Source organism: Urocitellus parryii, chromosome 7 (genome assembly GCF_045843805.1).
Source record: "Urocitellus parryii isolate mUroPar1 chromosome 7, mUroPar1.hap1, whole genome shotgun sequence".
In the NCBI taxonomy this organism is placed as follows: Eukaryota; Metazoa; Chordata; class Mammalia; order Rodentia; family Sciuridae; genus Urocitellus; species Urocitellus parryii.
The window spans coordinates 128,031,018-128,054,957 of record NC_135537.1 but is presented as its reverse complement, the minus strand read 5'-3'; the positions used below and the strand labels follow the sequence as shown (position 1 = coordinate 128,054,957).

The 23,940-nt window shown below is 39.0% G+C and overlaps 1 protein-coding gene across 1 annotated transcript in view; it reads right to left on the bottom strand.

Annotated features, from left to right (window-relative positions):
* Positions 1-23,940, bottom strand: part of Stx8 (syntaxin 8) — a 259,053-nt gene that overhangs the window by 226,435 nt on the left and 8,678 nt on the right. Inside the window, exon 4 of the mRNA XM_026390528.2 lies at positions 14,081-14,191. Coding sequence (XP_026246313.1) covers positions 14,081-14,191 — 111 coding nt within the window. The remainder of the gene's footprint in view (positions 1-14,080; positions 14,192-23,940) is intronic.

Sequence of the window (23,940 nt, the reverse complement as noted above, 5' to 3'; positions counted from 1 at the left end):
TTTCAATCTCCCCGCCCTTGTTTATTTCAATCCTGAGGGAAGTGGGGCTCCATGACATCCATTTTTAAATCAAGAATTGGGGGGGCACAAACTAAAAATCATGAAATGCCAAAAACGAAGCAAATTTTTCAGGGAGAAAGAGCAATGAAAAAGTATTTATTTATATTTATTTATTTATATATATGTGAATGAAAGTAAAAGGTAAGAGAAAGACACAAGAAAAGAAAAAAAGAATATAGGGATGAGGCACAGTCTAGATAGTGATAAAAGATGATGTATTAAAATGGCAAACAGGGTTGCAGTTACACTGACAAAGGGTGGGGGGAAGGTCAAAGACAACTGAGAGGTAAAAGACAATTCCTTTCCTAAAGTTAGGAAGAATAAGCAATTTTAACATTATCTCCTTGCTTTCAAGTAAAAAATTTAACTTTTCCAAAACCTAGCAACTGGGAAATTGTTTCCTTTCTATTGACTTATAGCTCCATCTTGTGGTCTGTTCAGGACATACCACTCAGAGTGTGCATACATAACAGGTATGTGCGCCCATGAGTGCACTTACACGTAAAATATGTGATTATATACACATACAAATATATATGTGCAGAACAAATGTATATGTAGCATATAAATGTATGTACATGAATTTTAAAATATGCCTTTAAGTAAAAATATAAGTAGAATATATAAAAAGAAAAATGTCACAAGCATAAAGCTCAATGATAACTTACCAAGTGAATACCTCGAGTAAACCACTATCCAGGGCAAGAAATCAAGCATTACCAGAACCTGAGAAGCCCCCTGCATCCCCTTCTATTCACTACTTCCCCCAAAGGGAACCAGTTTTATGATTTATAGTATCATGAATAAACTTTGTTTTTATAGCAATGGCATTCATACAGTTAGCACTCATGTCTGGTTTATTTCACTCAACATGATGTTTGTGAGATCCATCCACAGTGTGGTGCAGAGTTGAAAACTTTCCATTCTCACTTGCTGTGCAACATCAGGGTATGCACACGCCCTAACATATATGGCCCTTATGCTGTGGAAGTCACTGGGTGGTTTCCAGGTGGGACTATTATGAACAGCACTCCTATGAATATTCTTGTATGTATTTTGTACAGTTCTGTTCTAATGAATATAAAGTTTCCCAAAGAGTACACCAGTAGGATAGGAGAACTCCAGACCACATCCTAGCAATATCTGTTATGCCTGTCATCTTATTTTAGCCCTTTTTACAGGTATAATGGTATGATATTGTGGTTTTAGCTTGCCATTTCCTGATGACTAGTAAAGACGAAAACCTTTTCTGTTCATCAGCTATTGGATATGCTCTTTTGTGAAGTTTAAGTCCTTTGTCAATTTTCTCCTCTAGTAGGGTGTCTGCCTTTTACTTGATTTATAGGAGTTCTTCATATATCCTGGATATATTTCCTGGGTCAGACATATGCCCTGCTAATACAGATTTCCATTCTGTGGCTTGTCTTTGCTCTTCATAGTATGTTTAGTAAACAGCATTTCTCATATGAAGTCCAGTTCATTATTTCCACTTATGCTTAGTAATTCTGGTGAGCTGTTAAGGAAATCTTTGCCTATCCCAAGGTCATAAAGACATTCTTCTACATTTTCTTCTAAAAGCTCTCTTCTTTGACCTTTCTCATTTAGAACGACAATACTTTTGTAATTTGTTTTTAGGTAGAGTGATAGCAGGGAGCAAGATACTTTTGCATATGGACATCCAGTTGACCTAATACCATTTATTGGAAAGACTACCTTCTCCATTGCATTCACTGTCACTTTTGTCATAAATCAGGTGTCATATGTGTGGGGGACAGATTATGGAGTCTCTATTTTGTTCTACTGGATATTTGTCCTTGGGCTAACACGGCACTACAGCTTTATGACATCTTAACAGATAATGCAGATCTTCCAACCTTTTTTTCAAAACTGCCTCAGCTCTTCTTGTCTGTTTGCACTGCCATGTAAGCTGTAGATATAATCAACTTCTCGAATGACAAACTAAAACCCAACCGGGGATTGTAAATGGGTTTGCCCTGTATCAGCAAACTAATTCAGAGAGAGAACTGACCTTTACAATATTGAGTCTTCTCATCTCTGATTTATAGGGGTATAATCTATTAAGTTTATTTTAGCTTCTCTAAATAATGCTTCATGGTTTTCAGTCTAAAGATCTCCTTTAACTTATTCCTAAATATTCCATGTCACTTTAAATACAATTAATAGAATCTTTTTTAAAAAATTTTTTAAAATGATTTGTTTGTTGCCTGGCTCTTAATACCTTCTTAGGAGAGAAGCTTCCAGGTTGCTTCTGCTCACCACCTGCAGACAGTCTGTGTTCTACTATTTCCCGTGGTAATAGCTGACTTGATGGATGACAAGCAGTTACAATGACTAATATTTGTTCAGATATGAAGGTCTTTGGTTTCCTTTGCTTGATCAACCATCCAAATGACTTCCTTATAGCTGGTCTCCATCTAAAAGACAACCTGCTAATAAAGCTCCCTTCTATCCTCCGTGTGTGTATGGGGGGGGGTTCAAGCAATAACCAGTCTCATAAGCACACATATTCCCCCAAAACTTCAACTACTACTTTGCCAAGTTCTCAGTGAAAGATATTTAACTAGGTATAGCATTCTATTTCATTATCTCCACGATATATTAAGCATAAAAAGGTGCAAAATAATGTATTATAATTCATATTAAAATTTAAAAAGGTGAGAGACTGAAGACAGCTGTATCTTGGTATATACAGAATCTCTTTGGCAGGATACACAAATGACTATTAAAAGTGGCTTCCTTTATAAATTTTTAAAATTTGTTTTAATTAGTTATACATGACAGTAGAATGCATTTATGCACTTCGATGTATCATAAAAATGGTATAATTTTTCATTTTTGATTGCACATGTTGTAAAATCACAGTCATGCAGTCATATATGTATATAAGGTAATGTTTGTTTCATACTGCTCTCCTTCCTACCTCTGTTCCCTCCCCTCCTTTTACTCTCCTTTACCTAAAGAGACCCTATTCTTCCTTAGTGCCTCCCCCTTATTGTGAATTAGCATTCAAACCCCTATTTCTCAACCATTTCCAGGTCACAGCCCCAGAAAAAATGCTATGATCTGAGGACACATGGGATAAATCAAGCAAAGTGCTGCAGCCAGTCCCCAGGGCTGAGGGATCACTGGCTGGCCTTTCCCATGTCCCCTCCATGACGCACTGGTGGCAGATCCATTCTCAACTAGGGAAAGGCAGGGGCCAGGCCTATTCCCTGCTCTGAACAGATCTCTTGATGTGGAGACCATGCACAATACATTTTTTGTGCATGAATGGAAAAAAAAATGGCTGCCTCTGGAAAGGAAATGGGAAGCTGCATGTCAGAACAGGGAGCGGAATCTCAACTTTCATCTATTCTCATTTGTAAGTCGACTTTTTAAAACAGAACATGCTACCGTATTCATTACAGTGTCAACATTTTGGCCTAATAATCTCTTCTACCAAGAAGAATCACAGAACTGGGGTAGAGCAGTTTCCTACCATGCACAAGGCCCTGGGATTGATCCCCAGCTCTGAGAGGGAAGGAGGAAGGGGGAAGGACAGAGGGAGAGAAAAGGGAAAGGAAGAAAGAGCCAGGTGTGGTGAAGCATGCCTATAATCCCAGCAAGTTCGAAGGCTGAGACAGGAAGACTACAAGTTCGAGGCCAGCCTCAACAATAGCAAGGCCCTAAGAAATTTAGTGAGATCCTGTTTTAAAACGGGGGTGGGGTGGGGTGGGATGTGGCTCAATGATTTAGTGCCCCTGCATTTAATCCTCTGAACCAAAAACAAAAAAATAAAACTGTCATATGATATAACCATATGGTATGGCTAATATCAGAATACCAGCAAATATATGCCAGCTTTTTCAGGCCAGTCCCTATTTCAAATACTACTCCTGTTGTCATACTATCACTTCATATACCAAACTAACCTGTGTCATTTCTCCACAATGTGAGGATCAGAAGCTATTCCTTCTTAAAATAGAATTAAATGGGAATTAACAACAATACACAAGATATCTGCAGAAGAAACCAGATCAAACAAACTGTAAATCTGGTATTGTTATAACTGGTCAAACTTCAATACTCCTCCTCTACCTCTTTTGGAGGATGGTGATAGGTATAAACACCCCAGCTTCTTAAAAAAGTAAACTGGAGAGGAAAAGCCACACTCTAGTTTCTACTTGAGCTTACATAAATTATTCAAAAGGTCAGTGAGCTGCTACTTCTTTGGGATTTCAGGAACAGGCAAAGTAGCAGGACATGAAGGTTCTTACTAAGGTCAAAGAATTGAAGAACTTTTGAGTTACTGATTCTTCAAAAAAATTCAAGATAAAGAGAGCTATTGTAAGGGAGCTGTGGAGCAGGTCTGATGCAGCCACTGTGACTCACCCACCCAGCAGCCTTAGGTCTCTTCTCTCCCTCTATCAGAGCCTCCACCCAGAGAGCACGGCCCCATCCTGGTTTTCAGTTCAGGAAAACATCTATCCAGAATAAATCCAGCTACTCACAGCAGCCCCACACCCTCATGGTTTCTGGTATAACACGGTCATATGATACAACCTAGTCTACTTCTATTTTGAGCCAAAGTCAACTGGGAAGCTTCTGGGAAGTGCTTCATTCCTCTTAAATGATTTGAAAATACAAGAGAACCAACAGAAAAAGACATTCAGAGAATTTTAAAAATGGCTTTAATATTAATAACAGACATCAGCAAAAAAGCTTTCATACAAATAATCAAAAAAGCATTATGGAAGAAATAATCAGGAATAAATTTAATGTGTTAAATTTATTTGAAGAACACACTACTAATAGATAGCATGAACAAATAACATGTGGGGGTTAGATCCCATGTTCTTAGATAGGAAAATAACATAAGGGATTTTAAGATTTAATATAATCTCATTTTTTTTTAAACCCAGGATTGAACTTGGGGGCACTCAACCACGGAGCCACATCCCCAGCCCTATTTTTGTATTTTATTTAGAGACAGGGTCTCACTGAGTTGCTTAGCACCTTGCCTTTACTGAAGCTGGCTTTGAACTTGCCATCCTCCTTTCTCAGCCTCCCAAGCTGCTGGGATTACAGGCATGCACCACCACACCCAGCACAATCCCAAATATTATAATTATAAAACGAAAGTACTAGGAAAAACAGAAGAATTACTTTGTAACCTTAATTCACCGTATGTAGTAATATTACCATAATGAAACTATCATTATATATTAGTTTGGAGTATGGATACAGAAGTTTAATAGCTCTCCTTGGGGAAAACCACAAGGAAACAGGCACTCACAGAAATTGTTGGCACAAATCTAAATCGTTTCTAGCCCTCTGAAAGGCAACTTGCCAAATGCTATCCAAATTACAAATGCACACACATCTTACCCAGTCATCCTACTTCTGAGATCTAGAGATATGTGCAAAAATCTCTTACATTATGATTCTATAATAGAAAGACTGAGAACAAACCTATCTATTAATAAACTAGTTAATTATGGTATGTGTACACAATGAAATATTCTAAGCCTATAAAAACTAATCACAAAACTGTCCTGAATGGGAAAATCTCCCAAGATATTGACCAGGTGACAGAAGGCTGTAGAATGGTACAGAGCATGCTAGCACTTGTGTGAAAGATGGAGGAAAATAAAAAATGTATTTGTATTTGTCGGTAAATGCTTAAGAGAACCCTGGAAGGAGGATGTGCTAAAAATGAACAGTAACAACTGTGTTGAGGAATAAGGAACAGTGATAGGGTCTTCAGTGAATCCTGTTAAGTGCTTTTTAGATTTCTTAGCCACATGAGTATCTCACTTATTTAAAATATCCCCTTCCTCTGCTTGTAGTGTGCCTTAAGGCTGCTACAGCTATTCTGAGACCAGAAGAGGAGTCAGTCTGAAGAGAAAGCCAATATTCTGAGGAAAGCAGAATGAAGAGTGCCAAGAACCAGGATGCTGGGCTGGTGCAGTGGCACACACTTGTGATCCCATCCTCTCCAGAGACAGACCGGAGGGTTGCAGGTTCCAGGATAGTCTTGGCAACTGAGCAAGACCCTCAGTAATTTAGCAAGACCCTGCTTCAAAATGAAAAAATAAGAGGGGTTGGGGACATAACTCTGTGGTAAAGTGCCCCTGGGTTTAGTACCAAAGAAACAAGGAGAAAAGAACCCGGATCCTGGGTGGCATCACTGGGCTGGTAAATTCATCAACCCTTTCCCTGCTTTAACTAGGAATGTATTACACAGGATGTAATTACAGCATTGCATGTCCCTCGTGGTCGAGGGCAGTGTATATTACTATAGTGACCTAAACCCAGGCACCCACTTAATTGTTGGGGTGAGCAGTACGATAAGTACCATCTTCTCTACTCAGACCCTGTACTTAGTACTCCTCCAACTGCCATAGAAACACATTTAAACACCTATTCACACTCATTTCATCGTGGTGTGATGTTTGTTTCGTTTCCCTTACCTGACTGACCTCTTCAAGATGAGATCGGGCATTATAAATGAACAAATCCCACCTCATGTGTTTCTATTAACTTCCAATTCTAATCTTTTTGATTGAGAAGGCAGCAAGACTATACCAGAGTGACTTATCTCTCCCTTAAATTACTCAAAAAGTTAAGGCAGACAAAGGTGCGTGTCCCATTTCAGTTGCTTCTTGAGCACAGAAAAGGATTACAGTCTCCAGCCTCTCTCACTAGTCAGAGCCACATGACTCCTCAATGGGTTGAATGTAAGAAACCTGCAGGCCAAAGCATGCAAGAGGGTGAGTTCTCCACATTGCTCCTCTGCTCCAATCAGGGGAAACATGGAGTTCATGTGTCATGACCTCACAGCCTTAAGATGGAAACAACGGGAATCTGAGTCACACCTTCCAAGAGAACTGCCAGATCTAACACAAGACAGGAAAGAAAGCTTTCATGTATTAAAAGCCTGACATTCCCAGGTCTGTTTAGGTATCACAGCACAACCTACTACATCCTGACTCAGTCAACCTTTCAATCAGCAAAACTTTGCCTTCTACATACCTAACTCTGTGTTGGGCATGCTGGGAGACAAAGAAAGCAGAACAATGTCCATTCATTAAAAACTCATTTGGCAGTGTGTAGGCTTTGATCCTTGCCCCAGTTACGGAAAATTTTGATCAATATACAAAATACAGGGCTGGAGTTGTGCCTCAGCAGTAGAGCACTTGCCTAGCTCATGCAAGGCCCTGGGTTCAATCCTCAGCACCACATAAAAAATAAAATAAAGGTACTGTGTCCAACTACAACTAAAAAATTATATATAAAAAGATACAATATACAAGTAGAGTGTGGTGGCACACTCTTGTAATCCAAGCGGTTTGGGAGGCCGAGTCAGGAGGATCAAGAATTCAAAGCCAACCTCAGCAACAGCAAGGCCCTAAGCAAGTCTGCAAGACCCTGTTTCTAAATAAAATAGAAAAATAGGGCTGGGATGTGGCTCAGTGGTTGAGTGCCTTTGAGTTCAATCCCTAGTACCAAAAAAAGAGATACAAAATATACACTTGTCAAAAAAGAAAAATGATTCAGTATTAAACCATGGGGCCTCCCTAGCAAAACAGGTTGCCCACTGATACTCTCTCAAAGCACAACATGCTTTTCTCCTGAATTTACTTACTGATTTAATATTTTTTATTTCATTCCACTGTATATTCCAGATCACTGTATGTATGGGTAACCAAGATGGGCAACTAAGCTTAGTTGCTAAATGTAGGTGTTTTGCTATTTGGCTTTTTGACACCAATTTCCAGCACAGTAGGCACCCAACAGACAACTATTTAAGGAAAGAAGGTTTTACCACTACATTCTTGCTTCATTAAATTAGCAGGCATTAATTAATTTCATTAATATTCTCCTCTGTCCTTAATACCTCTTTGGCCCAAGCATCCTTGAACTTTTTCAAACAGAGGGAAACAAAACATTACAAATCTCAGCACATTCATGTCAGAAAAACTAGGAGTTACCATATTTCTGGGCATAAATAAAAGCAACAAATATTTATGACTTATCAATGAGCTGGCTCATGATGCCAGTATAATACCTCAGCAACTTCCTGCTTCTAGGAGAGTATGTTAGTCGTGGGTTAATAACATTAAAGAACAAAGTATAAATTAATGATTCTTTAGGAAATTCAGTTATTCTCAGACAAATCCTCCTTATAAACCAAGTGTTGAACTAAAATAAAACACTCAATGGTTTAAGAGGAGGAAGGGGTATTTTTCACGTAAGATTTCATGTAAATTTTTCTTTTGCCCATCAGGCTCACCCATATGGTGATAGGAAACAGACATTAGATATACCATGGGTTTTTTTCCAGTAGTTTAAGAAAGAAATATATATTGGAAATGAAAGATATACTCTAAGAAAATGTGGACGTTTCACTGATTTTTGCAACTGGTCCTCTTAACATATTCTTCCTGACATATAACTACTATCTTAAACTCTAAATAACTTCCTCTTCCTTATAATCCTCTACCTAGTTGGTGGTGTGAAGATTAAAGCTTAGCCAATTAGCCACCCACTGCAGCCGAGTTAATCACATAATCTTTGAGATGGTCACAGAGCAGTGGAGTATGCAATGATTTTTCTTTCTCTTTACAAAGATTTAACTAATTGTAAGACTTAGCAATGCTCTCAAATATAAAGGGCAGTGGGCTTTTAAATCAGAAGCTGTGTCACTGCTTTATGAGTCAGGGCTTATCTTCTTCTAAGAGACATTGTTGCACAGAGACTTGTTTAACGAGTTGCCAAATGCCCTAAATTAGTCAACCATTGCTTTTTGGACCAAGGATTACTGCTCTAGAATAATGACCAGTAATCCTAAGGTAAAATGAAGATTCTATCACATGACAGCTACACATTCAATCATGTGATTGGCACATTAATGTTTAAAGAAAATACTAATCCAAACCGAAGTTTGACAATACTCTTCTCCTCTTAATAAGGCCACATCTGAGGAGGAAGAGCAAAAAAGAGAGAAGAGCTGGGTGGGAGGACTCTTGGGCATGAGGATGGGGAGGGAAAGAGTTGCAAATAGGAAAGAGGGAAACTGAGGTAGGGAACTCTAGGAAGGCAGAGGGGCTCATGGGGTTCCAAGTGAGCTCTGGTAGAGCAACTGATTTTGAGGTATTGCTGGTAAATATTACAGAGCTCTGAAACATTGGTTAGCAGATTAACCCCAGTTCTTTAACTTGTCAATGTGGCACTAGCAACAAAATTTATCACAGGGTGAGTAACATTTTCAAGTTCTGACAAGGCCTTCTGGCCACTGTGTTTCTGCAGTCATGGCCTAAGAGAAACATATGTGCTCCTGGCCCATCCCAAAGTGACAAAGTAACCAAACTAACCTCCTAATATCAAGAATTTCAGAAGTAAACAAAAATGTTGGAGAAGCCCTAGGAATCAACTGTGAGAAGAACTCAGAAAAATCTTTGAGAGCCACTGGAGACACCCGAGAAATCAACTGGCAAAAAAGGGGATGGAGTTTCTCCAGGGATTGAAAAGTTCTAACGGTTGGTATTAGAAATGAGTGGGCAACCCGACAATCGGGAGGCCAGAACATATGGTCAAATTATGAGCGGAAACTGGTCATGTCTATGACTGAATCCAGACGCTCAGAGCTGAAGCTTGGTCCAGGCAAAACAATGATTAGGTATGAGAAGTCAGGGATAGGACAGGACTCAAGGATGAGGAAAAAAAAAAAAAAGCAAAAATAACACTTTGACATAAGCAGGTGAAAGAAATCAAAGATCAGCAAACCTAAGCTGAACTATCTTGGCCTCATTCATGCAAATCATGGTTACACTTATTGCTGATCTGAAGTCAGTGATGGTGCTATCCTCCCTGATCAGCTGGATCAATGCAACTAGAGTGCACATTTTTGTAATCCTTCTACAAGGTTCCCTGGAACTTTTTCCTGCAGTTATTTCAGAGTGATTTTACCTAGTATTCATTTCCTTATTGACTCCTCTGGGATGTCTATTACACTTTTTGGACAAGTATCTGCAGACATATTCCTGTTCGGGTGAATGCAGTAGTCTAAAGCAATCTTAGCCCAATAAGAATTCACCAGTGGAGGTGAAGAGGAATTCACCTTCCGGGCCATCTGCCATTCTCTCTCTCTCTTTTTTTTTTTTTTTTTTTTTTATAAACCTGCAATGATTTTTTTCTTGGTGGCTGATATCTATTTGTCACAATGTTGTCTTACTGTGGGCCATACTGAATGCCATGTGGAATGGATCATCACCATCTGTCATGTCCGTTAGCACCTCCTCCCCATCACTCCTCAGTAATCATTTCTCCTCCGCAATGTTTACATACTTTTTAAACAAAATTCTTCTGAAAGCTTATTCTGAATGATTCTAGAGTTATTCCTAAATGAAAAAGACAAGTATATATACATACATCCCTCAGTTTCATGTTGAGAGCATGTACATAAGTCTGGCCAGTTACCTTAGTTATTCCAATGCTCAGAACTTCACTTATCTTTGCTTCACATTTTCTCAGTCTGATCTCTCTGCCCCCATGTCACCTCGACCATTCACCAGCAAACCAATTAGTAACAGCTTTAGGCCTCCATTTGTATCAGCTACATGCACTGAAGAGCAGGGGCATCCTAGTGGTAGGATTTAAGAGGACTTCAGAAGGCCTCCGTCCAAAAAAAACCAACCAACAAAAAAATCAATCTCTGCTACTGACGTGCCAATTTCCCCCAAATTCTCCCCCAATTAATTTATTTCAGTTTAAATTCTAGGATTCAAGTAGGCTTTGGTTAAAATACCTCCATAAGACAAGTCACTGCCAGACGCTGATTCCACAGCCAAATTAATGTGAGATTGGCTAAAAGGACAATAGGCAGCAAGCTGAGCACTGATTAAAGAGGACACAGAACAAACAAGATTTGGAAGGGGAGATGGGCAGGCAGAGCACCAGGTGCAGCACACGGACCAAGACTGATAGAGGAGGTCAGGAGCCTGCAGAGCATTTGGGGTAACAGGACAGAAGGTCTTCACTGCAAGGAAGCAACGTGAACACCCTCCTCACCTGGGGGAGACACAATGCTGCAGTAATGTCACCTTGTATATATAAGGGTTTTAAAGCCTGCAGCCCTTAACATAGCAATCAACAATTCACATGGCAAACAACAATGAAAAATGGGCAAAACACATACCCCAATTTAAGGTCAATGATTTTGAGGCCCAAATGATTGGGGAACAACTAAGCTACAAAGATGAGTCCTTCTGAAGCCTAGTTCAGCTCCTTGTATGGTGCAATGAAATTTAGAATTAAACCTTCTGAGCCTTAGTTTCTTTTCCGTAAAGTAGTATATTGTGAAGCTCTCCTGAGCAAATGCACACGAAAAACTAAGCATAATGCCTGGCATGCAGAAAACCAACAGCAGGTGTAGACTACTGAGATCTTTATACTGTGCCTCGAAAGGAGATAGCGGCTCTCACTTGCTACCTATTAGACTCACCTGGGGAGCGTCCTCCAGGCTTACTGCTAACCAGGCCCTACCCCAAGATGACTGGTCAGACTTGCCAAGTATACGGTCCAGACACTAGTATTTCTCCGTCTCCTTCTGTTTTGGGTAAGCCCTTTAGTAATTCTGATGCAGAGTGCTACAAACAATACAAAGAGTATTTCTCAAATTATAGCATTGCCTTCAAGTCGTCTGATGATCTTGTTAAAATACAGATTTTGATTCAGCAGGTCTGGGCTGGGGTGTTGGTTTCTGAATGTCTAACAAGCCTCCAAGTGACACTGATGCTGCTCCTCTGCAAGCCCCACTTGGAATAGCAAGGACACAGAGATCACAAGAGAAATGAGGGGAGAGAGAACAGACAGGAAAGAGGGGACCAAAACAATAACTAAACAAAAACCATAAGGGCTGGACCGGTGGCACACATCTGAAATCCCAGCTACTCCAGAGGCTGAGGCAGGAGGATCACAAGTTTAAGGGCAGCCATAACAATTTATTGAGGCCCTGTCTCAAAATTTAAAACAGCAGATGTAGCTCAGTGAAGAGTACTTGTCTAGCATGTGTGAGGTCCTGGATTCTACCCCCAGCTCTGCAAACAAACAACCCCCAGGAACCCTCTCCCCCTGGTAGTGCACAGCTAGGGTCAGCTAATTCTCAAGCTGGCCCGTTCAACAGCATTAAATTACACGGTTAACGAAGAGCAATAAATGGAGTCTGGTGCCTAACGGACTCTTTCTGCCCCCATCCCCACCCCTGCACCCCAACCCCTAACAAACTCTCACCAAATGCTAACAATTTATCATGCTCACCTCTGCCATGACCAAGTATGTTATTTAAACGCTTTCTCTCCCTTCTGACCATCTTTTCTCTCTTCTTGACCCCTTCTCCCCCGTGAAACATGTTCCCCCCCACCAGCATGCCTCTATTAATTTTTTACTTTACAGTTTTATTGTTGAAAATATATCTATTTAATCTGATTTTTTTTTAACTGATTTGTTCTAATTTGTTAGACATAATGGCAGAATGCATCTATTCATTTCTTAACTAAACAGACCTCTTCCTTCAGTGTAATGCCCCTCTTGGCTCCTCTGCTCACCTGTTCTATTCGTCAGCCAGGATCACCTTCGTCATCCACTCACTTCACCCTGCATCCATGAGCCTGAACACTGCAGAGACTATCACGAGCCACAGTCAGTCAGCCCACCACAGACTTCGGTCTCCTAGGACACTACCAAGAGAGGAGCACAACTCCTCCTTTTCTGAAAACCTTGAACTGCTTCCTCCTAGGACGCCTGGGACCGGTGGGAAAGATCTTCTTCTCTTAGTCCTAGGGCAGGTTTTATAATCCTGGATGCTTATGAGAATCACCTGAGACACCCCGCCCACCCCACCCACTGGGCCTGAGCTGGGGTGGAGCCTGGTATTGTGAGGCTAGGGTCAAAAAACATTGCCCTGAGCCAGGCACAGAGGTGCATATCTATAATTTCAGAGACTCAGGAGGCTGAGGCAGGAGGAGCACAAGTTCAAGGCCAGACTCACCAACTTACAGAGACCCTGTCTCAAAAAGGATTGGGGGAGCTGGGGTTGTGGCTCAGAGGTACAGCACGAACTTAGCATAAGTGAGGCCTGTGGGGTTCAATCCTCAGCATCACATAAAAATAAATAAATTAATTAACAATACTGTATCCAACTAAAAAATAAAAATTAAAAAAAAAAAGGATTGGGGATGTAGCTCAGTAATTAAGTGCTTCTGGGTTCAATCCCCAGTACCAAATAAATAAATAAAACACAACCCCACTGCCCTCAGGAAACTTATTATTCCTACTAGGAACTAAGCAGAAACTAGCTGCCTCTCCACAGTGGACACAAACTGTTCTAGGATGGTTTCCACAATGAAGTTAAGAGAGTTCTAGAAGCAGAGGGGAGGCCAACTGCAAAGAGGTAACAATTTATGGCTCATTAACCGTAGCCTTGAAAATTAGACCCTTCTCCGGGTCTTCCAACAGGGCTCAGTTCTGAGCAACTGTGAGCTCTTAAGAGTGTGAATCACTCCGTGGCAAAGAGCCAGGGAAAGAATCCAACCAACTCACTCCCCTACCTCCGTGAGTCCTAGACTACAGTCTAATCAGACACATTTTTTTTCAATGCCAATTTAAAAACAAAACTCATTTCCCCACACTGATAAGTAATGACTTCAGGAGTTTATAGGCAGCTAACAATGCAGAAAACTCAAGCATTAAGAATGCAAATCAAATTTTCGGACGCTGTATTCTACCTGAGTATGATGAAAATCTCAGGTGATTCTCATCCACCCAATATGGGATGCTGCTGAACATACCAAGTTTACTAAATCTAGAAAATAAAAACTAAACTGAATAGAAATTTAGTCAAATACTACAAATGAACCAAAAAAATTTTATAAAGATCTGAAACCATTCAAGAAACAGTTGTAATAACAGCAAGTAAATCTGCACCAGCCAAGTAATTCCTGTAAAGAAAATATCATACCTGATTAGGTCTGGCTCTGCACCCTCATTCTTAAAGGATGCCAGAAGTAGTCTCTCGCGCGTTACAAGATCATCCAGTAGGTTCTGTCTTCGATCCCCTTCCAGTTGTGTTCTGCAGACACCTTGTTAAGGTCCAGTGGTGGATGGGTTACCTGATTTTACCTATTATGTTATTAAATGACCTATTCAAGTCACTGGCAGCTCTTACACTTCAAACACTACTATCTAGAAGAGAACCTGTTCTTCAGCTTCTCCTGCTCTGACCTTCAACTCCACAGATCCTCCAGGTAAATGACCTTGCCAGCACTATTGCAAAGGAATGTATAAATGCTGACATAGATCATTATATCACTACATAAATTCTTGCACTGAGAAATATACAAGGTAAATATTTTCCTCCTGGTGACCTGTCAATAGGACAGTCTGGCTCAGTGATTCTTTAGGTTTTGAGTTTTAGATGTTAGTGTTCAGGGGTGTAAGATAGGGGTGGGGATAGGGCTCAGTGTTAGAGTACTTGCCTAGCACGTGGGATGCCTGAGTTTGATCCCCAACTGGGATCAAACTGGATGAGGGGGTGCTCCAAGATACCACGTTTTGAACTGCCTGCTTTTTGACACCTAGTAGTAGACCTAGTAGTAGTAGATTTTAAAGTACCACTGTGTGGAATAATTTGCTGTAAAAATTGTCACCATCAATTCCTTGTTCATTTATATTACATGATCTTCAAGGAAAATTACAAAGAAATTCTAGTAAGCATACTCAAGTAGGAGTTTAAAAGACTATAGTTTTAGTCCTGTTTTGTCCACTGTCTATGATCTTGAACCAGTTACTTCGGTCTTGGGGGGTCTCTTTCTATCTGTAATACCAGATCATCTGTTACATTTTTCAGCACTATTCTTATTTATTTATTGGTACTGGGGATTGAACCCAGGAGTATTCTATACTGAGCTACATCCTCAGCCCTTTTTATTTATTATTTTGAGGCAAGGTCCTGCAAAGTTGCCTAGGCTGCCCTGGAACTTGTGATTCCTCTTACCTCAGCCTCCAGAGAACCTGGGATTACAGGTGTGGGTCACCATGCCCAGCTTCCCGGAACAATTTCATAAGTGATGGTTAAAAAATAATAACAACAATAAGGGCTGGGGCTCAGTGGCAGAGTGCTTGCCTAACATGTGTGAGGCCCTAGGTTCGATCCTTAGCACTGCATACAAAAATAAGCAAATAAAATAAGCTGTCCATCTATAACTACATTTTTTTTTTTAAATAAGGATAACAAATCAGAATCTAATCCAAAAGTTTTGGGTTTTGGTGCTGGGGATTCAATCCAGGACCTCCTGAATGGTGCTAAGCATGCACTCTACAACTGAGCTATACCCTCAAGCCCCTAAATCCAAAGTTTCACATACTAGTTTTCTTGAAACAAATCACACAAGTTCTGCTAGGCTTAAGGGTGTGTGGGTAAGTGTGTGGGGGGATGTATTATGAAAAACAAAGTAAAGGAAATGTTGAAGAAGAAAGCTTTCTCTACTCTCTTTCTTGATGGCAGAAGTTAACACTTCTGAAAGGAGATAGCTGGCACTGGACACAAAAAACAAACACACCTCAACTAGGTTTTAACTGGATTTTACATTTTTTATCAAGTGGACTTTGGATTGGGGTTTTGGGCTTTTTTTGTTTTGTTCTTGTTTTCGGTATGGGGGGAGTACTGGGGATTGAACCCAGGGGTGCTCTACCACTGAGCTATATCCCCAACACTTTTTATTTTTTATTTTGAGACAGGATCTCACTAAGTAGCCCAGGCTGGCCTCCAACCTGCAATCCTCCTTCCTCAGCCTCCAGAGTTGTTGGGATTAGAGGTAAGCACCACTATGCCTGGTTGTGATCTTTCTTTTATTAGTCTTGGAAGGCTGGTGATTCAAAACAGCACTGGTCACAAGTCCCTAGTCCTAGTAATAATAGACATTAGTGAAACTGATGCTTTGGATTTATAGACACTTTTCTTCTTAAAAAAGGCTAAAAAACATTGCATTCTGGCCTAAAAGTTTCCGAGGAATTGACAGAATCAAGTAGTAGCATCATCACTGCCTGGATGGGAAAACTATAGCCCAAGGAATCCATAAATCTTGTTGCTCATTTTGTGCATCAACTGGCTGGTAAACAAACCCAGGCAGAAATTTCCCCAACAACAGTTGTCTGAAAAATCACAACAGTTGTCTGAGCACTGTTAATGGCTTTAGATATTTTTAAAAGAATAATAAATGAATTCTCTTAACATTCCAGAATGCCACACTATCCTGGGTCAGATCAATACCATTACTTTGCCATTTCCTACTTGATGACAGTCACTAAGTATTCCATCTTGGAAACCATGAACTAGCAATTATAAAGAAACAGTGATCTTATAACCAGGCAGAGTGGCCAGTAATCCCAGCAACTCAGGAGGCTGAGGCAGGAGGATCACAAGTTCCAAGCCAGCCTGGGCAGCTCAGCGAGAGCTTGCCACAAGATAAAAAACAAGGGCTGCGGATGTGGTTCAAGCGGTAGCGCGCTCACCTGGCATGCGTGCGGCCCGGGTTCAATCCTCAGCACCACATACAAAGATGTTGTGTCCGCCAAGAACTAAAAAATAAATATTAAAATTCTCTCTCTTTCTCTCTCTTAAAAAAAAATAGAAAATGAAGAGATTTGAAATCCATTTCAAGTGTGTAATTATAATTTCATAAAATTTTTAAAAAAGATAAAAAATAAAAAGGGATAGAGATGTGGCTCAGTGGTAGAGCACCCTTGAATTCAATCCCCAGTACCTCAAAAACAATGACCTTAAATATTTTTCTGAATTAATAAAAAGGCCAAATATCATCCTTTTGGTCAATGCAATGTCAAGAATATCCATGTCTTTCAAATTAATGGCAAACTGTCAGTAAAGCAGGAGGCTTTTCTATCTAAAACAAGCTCCACATAAATTAAAGAAGTAACAGAAGCCGTGACAAGAATTAGATAAGGCAAAATAAGAATTTTAAATTGTGTTAACTACTAACTATATTCTAATATTATTCAGCCTTGTCTTATATGCTATATTCAAGAAAATTCTGGAAAGGGCCAAGGACTCAGGAATTCTCTTAAATTCACTGTGGGGATGTACACAGGTTCAACCAACTGCCAAACTGCCTTCTATATAGCTAACAAAATTTAAAATTTAAAGGGCACTTTTTTTTTTTTTTTGTAGTTTTGGAGATTGAACCTAGGGGCGCTCTACCACTGAACTACATCCCCAGCCTTTTGAATTTTTATGTTGAGACGGGGTCTTGCTAAGTTGCTAAGGCTTTGAACTTGTGATTCTCCTGCTCAGTCTTCTGAGTTGCTGAGATTACAGGCGTGCACCACTGCACCCAGCTTAAAAAAAAAAAAAAAAAAGGTTCATTCTTTTAACAGGAATTTTTCTTGCAGATACATTCAAACTCCATACCAGAACTTTGGAGAAAAGATGTTTACTACACTATCATTTATAATGGCTCAAAACTAGAAATATCCTAAAAGTTCACCAATAAGGAACTAGTGCATCTATGCAAAAGAAAGTTTTGCAGACTGAAAAAAAGGGATAGGAAAACTGTTTATGTACTGAGTAATGACAATTAACACTTTTGAGCACACACAAGCATTCATACTATGTGATATGGAATAAGCTCCAAAATTCAGTATTAAACCGAGAAGGGGAGGCAAATAACAGTGATAGCAACAAGGAGCTAAATGGAGAATTGTATGCTCCCACTTTGTTAATAAAAAAAGATCAGATAAATATATATGTTTGTACATACACCAAAAATTTCTAAAAATACATACAAATAACTCTAAGGAAGGGAAACTGACAATTCAGAGATAAGGGAGACTGAACATTGTTTTGTACTGTGTGACTCTGCTATGGGCTTATTAATAAAAACAAAAGTTTCAGAACCAACTGTACAATATGATCCTTTCCTCATCAAAAGAATTTTATATTTACATGTACATATTTCATGCCTAGAAAAGTCTGGATAAGAAGGACTAATCATCAACAGTGTTAACTATGAAGAATGAGATGTGGCAGGATATGGAAGTGGAAGAGAAAGGAGTCATTCATAAAATGTATAGCTACAGGTAGAAAGTACTTTGTGTAATAAAAGCAATTCAAGGTAATCTTTAATATTTTAAAGATAATAGTTACAGAATTAAACTAATGTTAAGCCAGATGCTGTGGTGCACATCTATAATCCCAGCTACCCAGGATGCTGAAGCAGGAGGATCTCAAGTTCAAGGCCTGCCTGGGCAACTTAGAAAGTCCCTGTCTCAAAATAAAAATGAAAAGGGCTGGGGATGTAGTTCCGTACTAGAGCACCCCTGGGATCAATCCCCAGGACTGCATATATAAACAAACTAAAGTTTAGAATGAATCAACAACTAAAGAAGATCACTTTCAAAGGTATTAAATTTGCTAATTACTTTTGTAGGTTAGAGAGTGAAGAAGAGAATCACAGATATTTGATGAAGGAAGAGGCTTTTGAGATCCCCTAATTTAATTCATTTTTCTGACAGGAAATTAAGGCCCAGCATGGCTAAGCTGCTCTGATGGTTAATGGCAAAGCTGGGTTAGAGTCCAGCTCTTTCTCCCCTTGGTCAGGGCCTTCTGTACCACATCATGCTGAGCACCAAAATTCCAGAGGTTACAGCATCCTGGGGCTGCCAGTACTGCCACTTCTCTTTACAACCTCTCAGAAGCCTGAAAAAACAGTACTGGTACAAGTTGAGCACCCCTAATTCAAAAATTCAAAATCTGAGATGCTCCAAAATCTGTAACTTTTTGAATACCTATATGAATGCCACAGGTGGAAAATTTGATCCTGGGAAATTCTGTTTCATGTACAAAATTATTAAAAATACTGTTTGTATAAAATTATAATCAGCCTATATACATAAGGTGTATATGAAACAAATAAATTTTGTGCTTAGACTTAGGTCACATGCCAGATATTTTATTATGCATATGTAAACATTCCACAATCTGAAAAAATTCTAAATGCATGGGACGGATAAGGGACACTCAACCTGTAATACTAACTAGAATATTCCCAGAGACTCTGTAAATCTGGGAAAACTATCCCATTAGGAAAACTCTGCTTCTTTTATGTTTTGTTTTAATATATTGAGAGAATAGGCCATAGGAGTTGGGGTGAGGGGAGGTGGAAGACTAAATTAACAGACCATCTACACTAGACACTAAATAGAATGTTAATAAGAGATCAAAGAATCGGGTGATAATCTACACTGCATATATGTGAACATACCTATGACAGTTGGGTAGAGTAGGGGAGTGGGGACAAGGGTGTGCCTAAGGAAATAAGGATAAGTAGAAAATAAGACATATAATCAGTGGCTGGTGCTGAAGACCTCCTCTCCCACCATCTTGGTGAATAAACAAGGAAGAAATTCAAAGAATAGTCAAAGAAAAATAACTGCATGGTACTTTGTCACTGGCTCACAGTTGATTTTCAATATAATTCTAGGCAATTCATGGAAATGTAAGCTGTAAAGGAAATTAGATCCTGATTTCACATTACCAATAGCTAATTCCAATGTGCTTAAGCCCAGCTACTGGGCTACAGCCTGATCTGACCCACAGATGCAGTGGAGTGGACAGATCTCTGGATCCCTGCCACACACCAACCCACTTCAGCTCCTGAGTTTTCTTAAAACTTAGTGGAAGGGGCCAGGGTTGTGGCTCAGCGGTAGAGTGCTTGCCTAGCACGTGCAAGGCCCTGGGTTTGATCCTCAGCACCACCACATAAAAAATAAATAAATAAAATAAAAAGGTATAAAAAATTAAAAAAAAAAAAAAGACTGCAACTTAAAAAAAAAAAAAGCCTTAGAGAAAGACGTAAGAATTTAGGTAAGTCTTGGAGCTGGGGTTGTAGCTCAGTGATACAGTGCTCACCTAGCACGTGTGAGGCACTAGGTTCAATCCTCAGCGCCACATACAAATAAATAAAAACAAAGGTATTGTGTTCACCTGAGAGAGAGAGAGAGAGAGAGAGAGAGAGAGAGAGAGAGAGAGAGAGAATGAATGAATTTAGGTAAGTCTTACTTTGTAGATGAATTGCCCTAGAGAAGGAAGAAGGGTGAACATAATTACTTCTCCATACCATAACGGAAGAGGTTGCAAGGAGACAGTTTAAGGTTTGTGAGACCAGAAGACTTTAATGGCTCACTTTCTTTTTTAAACTCAACCAACTTCACTAAATACCTATTATGTACCAAGCCAAGTCCTTACCTTCTTCAAAGAACTGATCACATTTTACAAGAACTAATTTAATACCATCATCATTTGTGTGCTTTAATAAAACCAACTTACCTGATTATTAATTCAACAAAGGAAGGACTAGATGCAAATTCTCAATGGCAGCAATAATCTTTACAATAATTACATAATAATAAATAGAGGTAATCCTCAAGAAGGACTTACTTGGGCATATACTCAAACCCTCACATGTAAAGCACCTCTTGGGCATATACTCAAACCCTCACAACAATCCTACAAACGACATAAATTTTTACCTTCCCTATCTCATACATGGGAAAAATAAGGCACAAGGCAGTTAAGGTTACAGTTGCTAAGTGTTGATGACTAACTTTTATTCAACATATACCACAACAGGGGGCTAGTCCATAGAAGTTCTTTAAAAATACTTTCTCCAACTTTCATAGCAACTTTGCAAAGTAAGATTACTCCTACTTTATTGATAATGCAACTAAGACTCAGAAAGACTGAACTGCTGTGTGGTCTCAGGTAAGTGGTCGTTAGTCTGAGTTCTAATTCCAAAGCCAGTGTTGTTCCCACTACACCCATTTCAGATTCATGGGCCAGTAATATTTCCAGACAAATCAGAGATAGGGGAAGTACTAATTTAGAAATACCAATTATACATTTTGCCATACATGTACAGGATTTTTGCCCCCCCCAAAAAAAAAATCAAATAAAAACTAGAAAAAACCAAGTAACTAATTATAGGCCAGAAAATTTCTACATATATACATACTATCTCCTCCTTATTTGTCTCAAGCTCCCAGGTAGCTGTGAAAACTTGTCCCAGACAGTATTTAAGAACCTTGCCTCCCCTATAGCCACCAGGGATACTTTTAGAATTGAGGCAGCTAGCCTCTCCATGCCTACAATCATTCACATTCATTACACAGTGATGGCCACTTTCTATCTACCCATCCTTTTCCCTAAAATATAGAGAAAAGTTATTTATAGGTTTTTTAAAAAATTATTTCCCCAGGCCTTCTCCTAAGGCACCAAAATACCTTCTGATATTGAACACTTTGTAAAGAGATTATTTTTATTCTTTTTAAAGAGGCAAAAAGGTGCTGTCTTTGAAAAACTAACAAAAGGACAAGCTTCATGTCAAGCAAGTTCTAAGGATATTTTGGGTATACCTAAAATTCCACATGTAGCCTCCCGCAGCATGCACCTTCTCTCAACGGTGAGACCATTATAATCCCCATCTCAAAGCAGCACTGTGACTAGAAGCCAATATTTTCCAGCAATTTTAAACTCTCTGGCTGCAGGATTTTGGCTTATTAGTGGTAAACTAACAGATTCAAAAGCATAGAACTTTTATTTTCACATTCATTCTTCCTGGGAGAAAAATACTTCTTTGGGAAAGAGCATAACATGTCATGCCTAAACTCCATGAACTGTTTTGAAAGCATTTTCATAGGACTTATCTTTCTAGCAATTCCTAGTATTCTCTATAAAACTCCATAATGCAGAAAGTCATTAATTTATTAAGCAAAGTACCATAAACTCTTAACTACCCAGCAAAATAAAGAAATGTGGTATTCAAATATTCACATTTACAAAGTCACCCAACCTTAACTGGGCCCCCCAAAAGGGATTAAAAAGTCACTCTATTGGTGATTTATAGCCAAAAATTTTTCCAGGAATTACAACACCATAAAGTATATACCTAATAAACCACAGTGAACACTGCTTAATCTTTCTGATGATTAACAAGGTTCTTGAGAGTTTGCATTATAAAAATGATTTGTCTTGGCACTACAGCAACATGCCAATTAATAGAGAATTCTAGTTGAATACATGCCAGGTGACAGTTAACTGTATTATTTCTACTAAAGTAGAATTCAGCTTTAAATGACTTATTTGGGGCCAGACAGCCTTGTGTTTAAATCTGGCTCTTCTATTTCCCAGCTGTGGAGGGAATTATTAAAAGTTCTCAAAGATACTTCCCCACAGTGTAAAAACTCCTCTGCAAGAATGCTACTTTTCCTTTCCAACTGTATCAGTGATTGAAGGGGCAAAGTTTGACCCAACTCATTACCCTTTTTGTAAAGAAGAGAAGGACTCACCAAAACAAACCAATAATATAAGGCTATTAGGAATGACAAATTGCTATCTGATATATCTTAAATCTGGAGGATAACTGCCATAATATTTAAAATATTTAAGAAGAAGCAGGTAAGCAAATGGAAAGACTGAGGAGCAGAAGGAGAATTAAAAAGTCGCTGTCATAATACAGAAGCTACCTCCTTTCCCTTATACCAAAAGAGAAATGGGCTCCCTGAAAAGACAGAGGTTTAGGAGCGCCCCCGTGCGGTGCGTTATCTGCATGCCATCCCTGGAAGGCTGGCTAGTTACAATAGAGAATTATTTGAAAAAAAACAGAATTCTTAAGAAAGGTATTATATTTCAGATGAGCTTTTTATTTCTCTCAGGAAACTCTGGCTTATTCACGTTAAAGTCCCTAAATATTTTTGTAATGTTTTAAACAGCTCTGTTCAGTGCTGCTTTTAAAGCTCAGTTCTTAATTCAATAATTAGGAGGTAATTCTGAGATTACCACAAAAGTAAAAATCTAAGGGATTTCAGCAGATGGTCAGACTATAAGTATTTAGGAGAACAAAGTCAACTGTTACTGTGGCATTCTTACTATTCTCTAATTAATAGCTAGTAGACATTATTAATAGGAAACAGTAAGAGTTCTTAATTCATATACTTCTCTTGCCCTGTAAGTTTAGCATATAAATAAGATGAACACTAAACACTTATCTTAATGGAGGCTAACGAATATGTAAGTACTAATATTATACCATGAAACAATATTTAGTTACCTTTCTCATGTATGTGCTTTTGATAACACTAAAATGAGTTTGCAGAACTTGACCCCATGTGCAGACTTCCCGGTATTTAGTAGAGGAAATCTCTCTGCCTGTCTGAAACTAATTGAGGTCTACATATTTAGACTTGTTGATTTGGGTAAAGTAAAAGCTCCTGGTACAATAGGCTAACTGGGCAGTAACAAATGATACCAGATGGAGGGTAAATTACAAACTCAGTGTATCAAAATATTTCAATTATGTGAAAAAGAAAGTCCCAACTGTTGACTGAAATCAAACTTTTATTTGAAACCTTAGTGGATTAATAATTGCACACCTGGAAAACCATGCAACTAATCTAAATCAACCTTCCTGGAAATATAAAATGAGTTACACTTGGGAGAATATTTTTTTAAAACACCTTCAATTGCTTTACCTAAAAAGCTATATTTCTACATTTCCCCATATTGAATTTGACACATTCAAAGTCAATACTAAACGTTGGGTTGCTGGTATAAATTACTCACAATTTAGAGAAATGAAAGAAGACCATTTGATGTTAGTTTCCATACCAATATAAACTCGGGTTTAAAGGGTTCATTTAGGTAACAGGTCACTATATTTTTCTACACAGATCAGATTCTGAATTTCTAAAAAAGGTTTTCACACTTGACAGTTGGGAGATTAAGATGATGGCCCAACTTGCTTTAAAGCA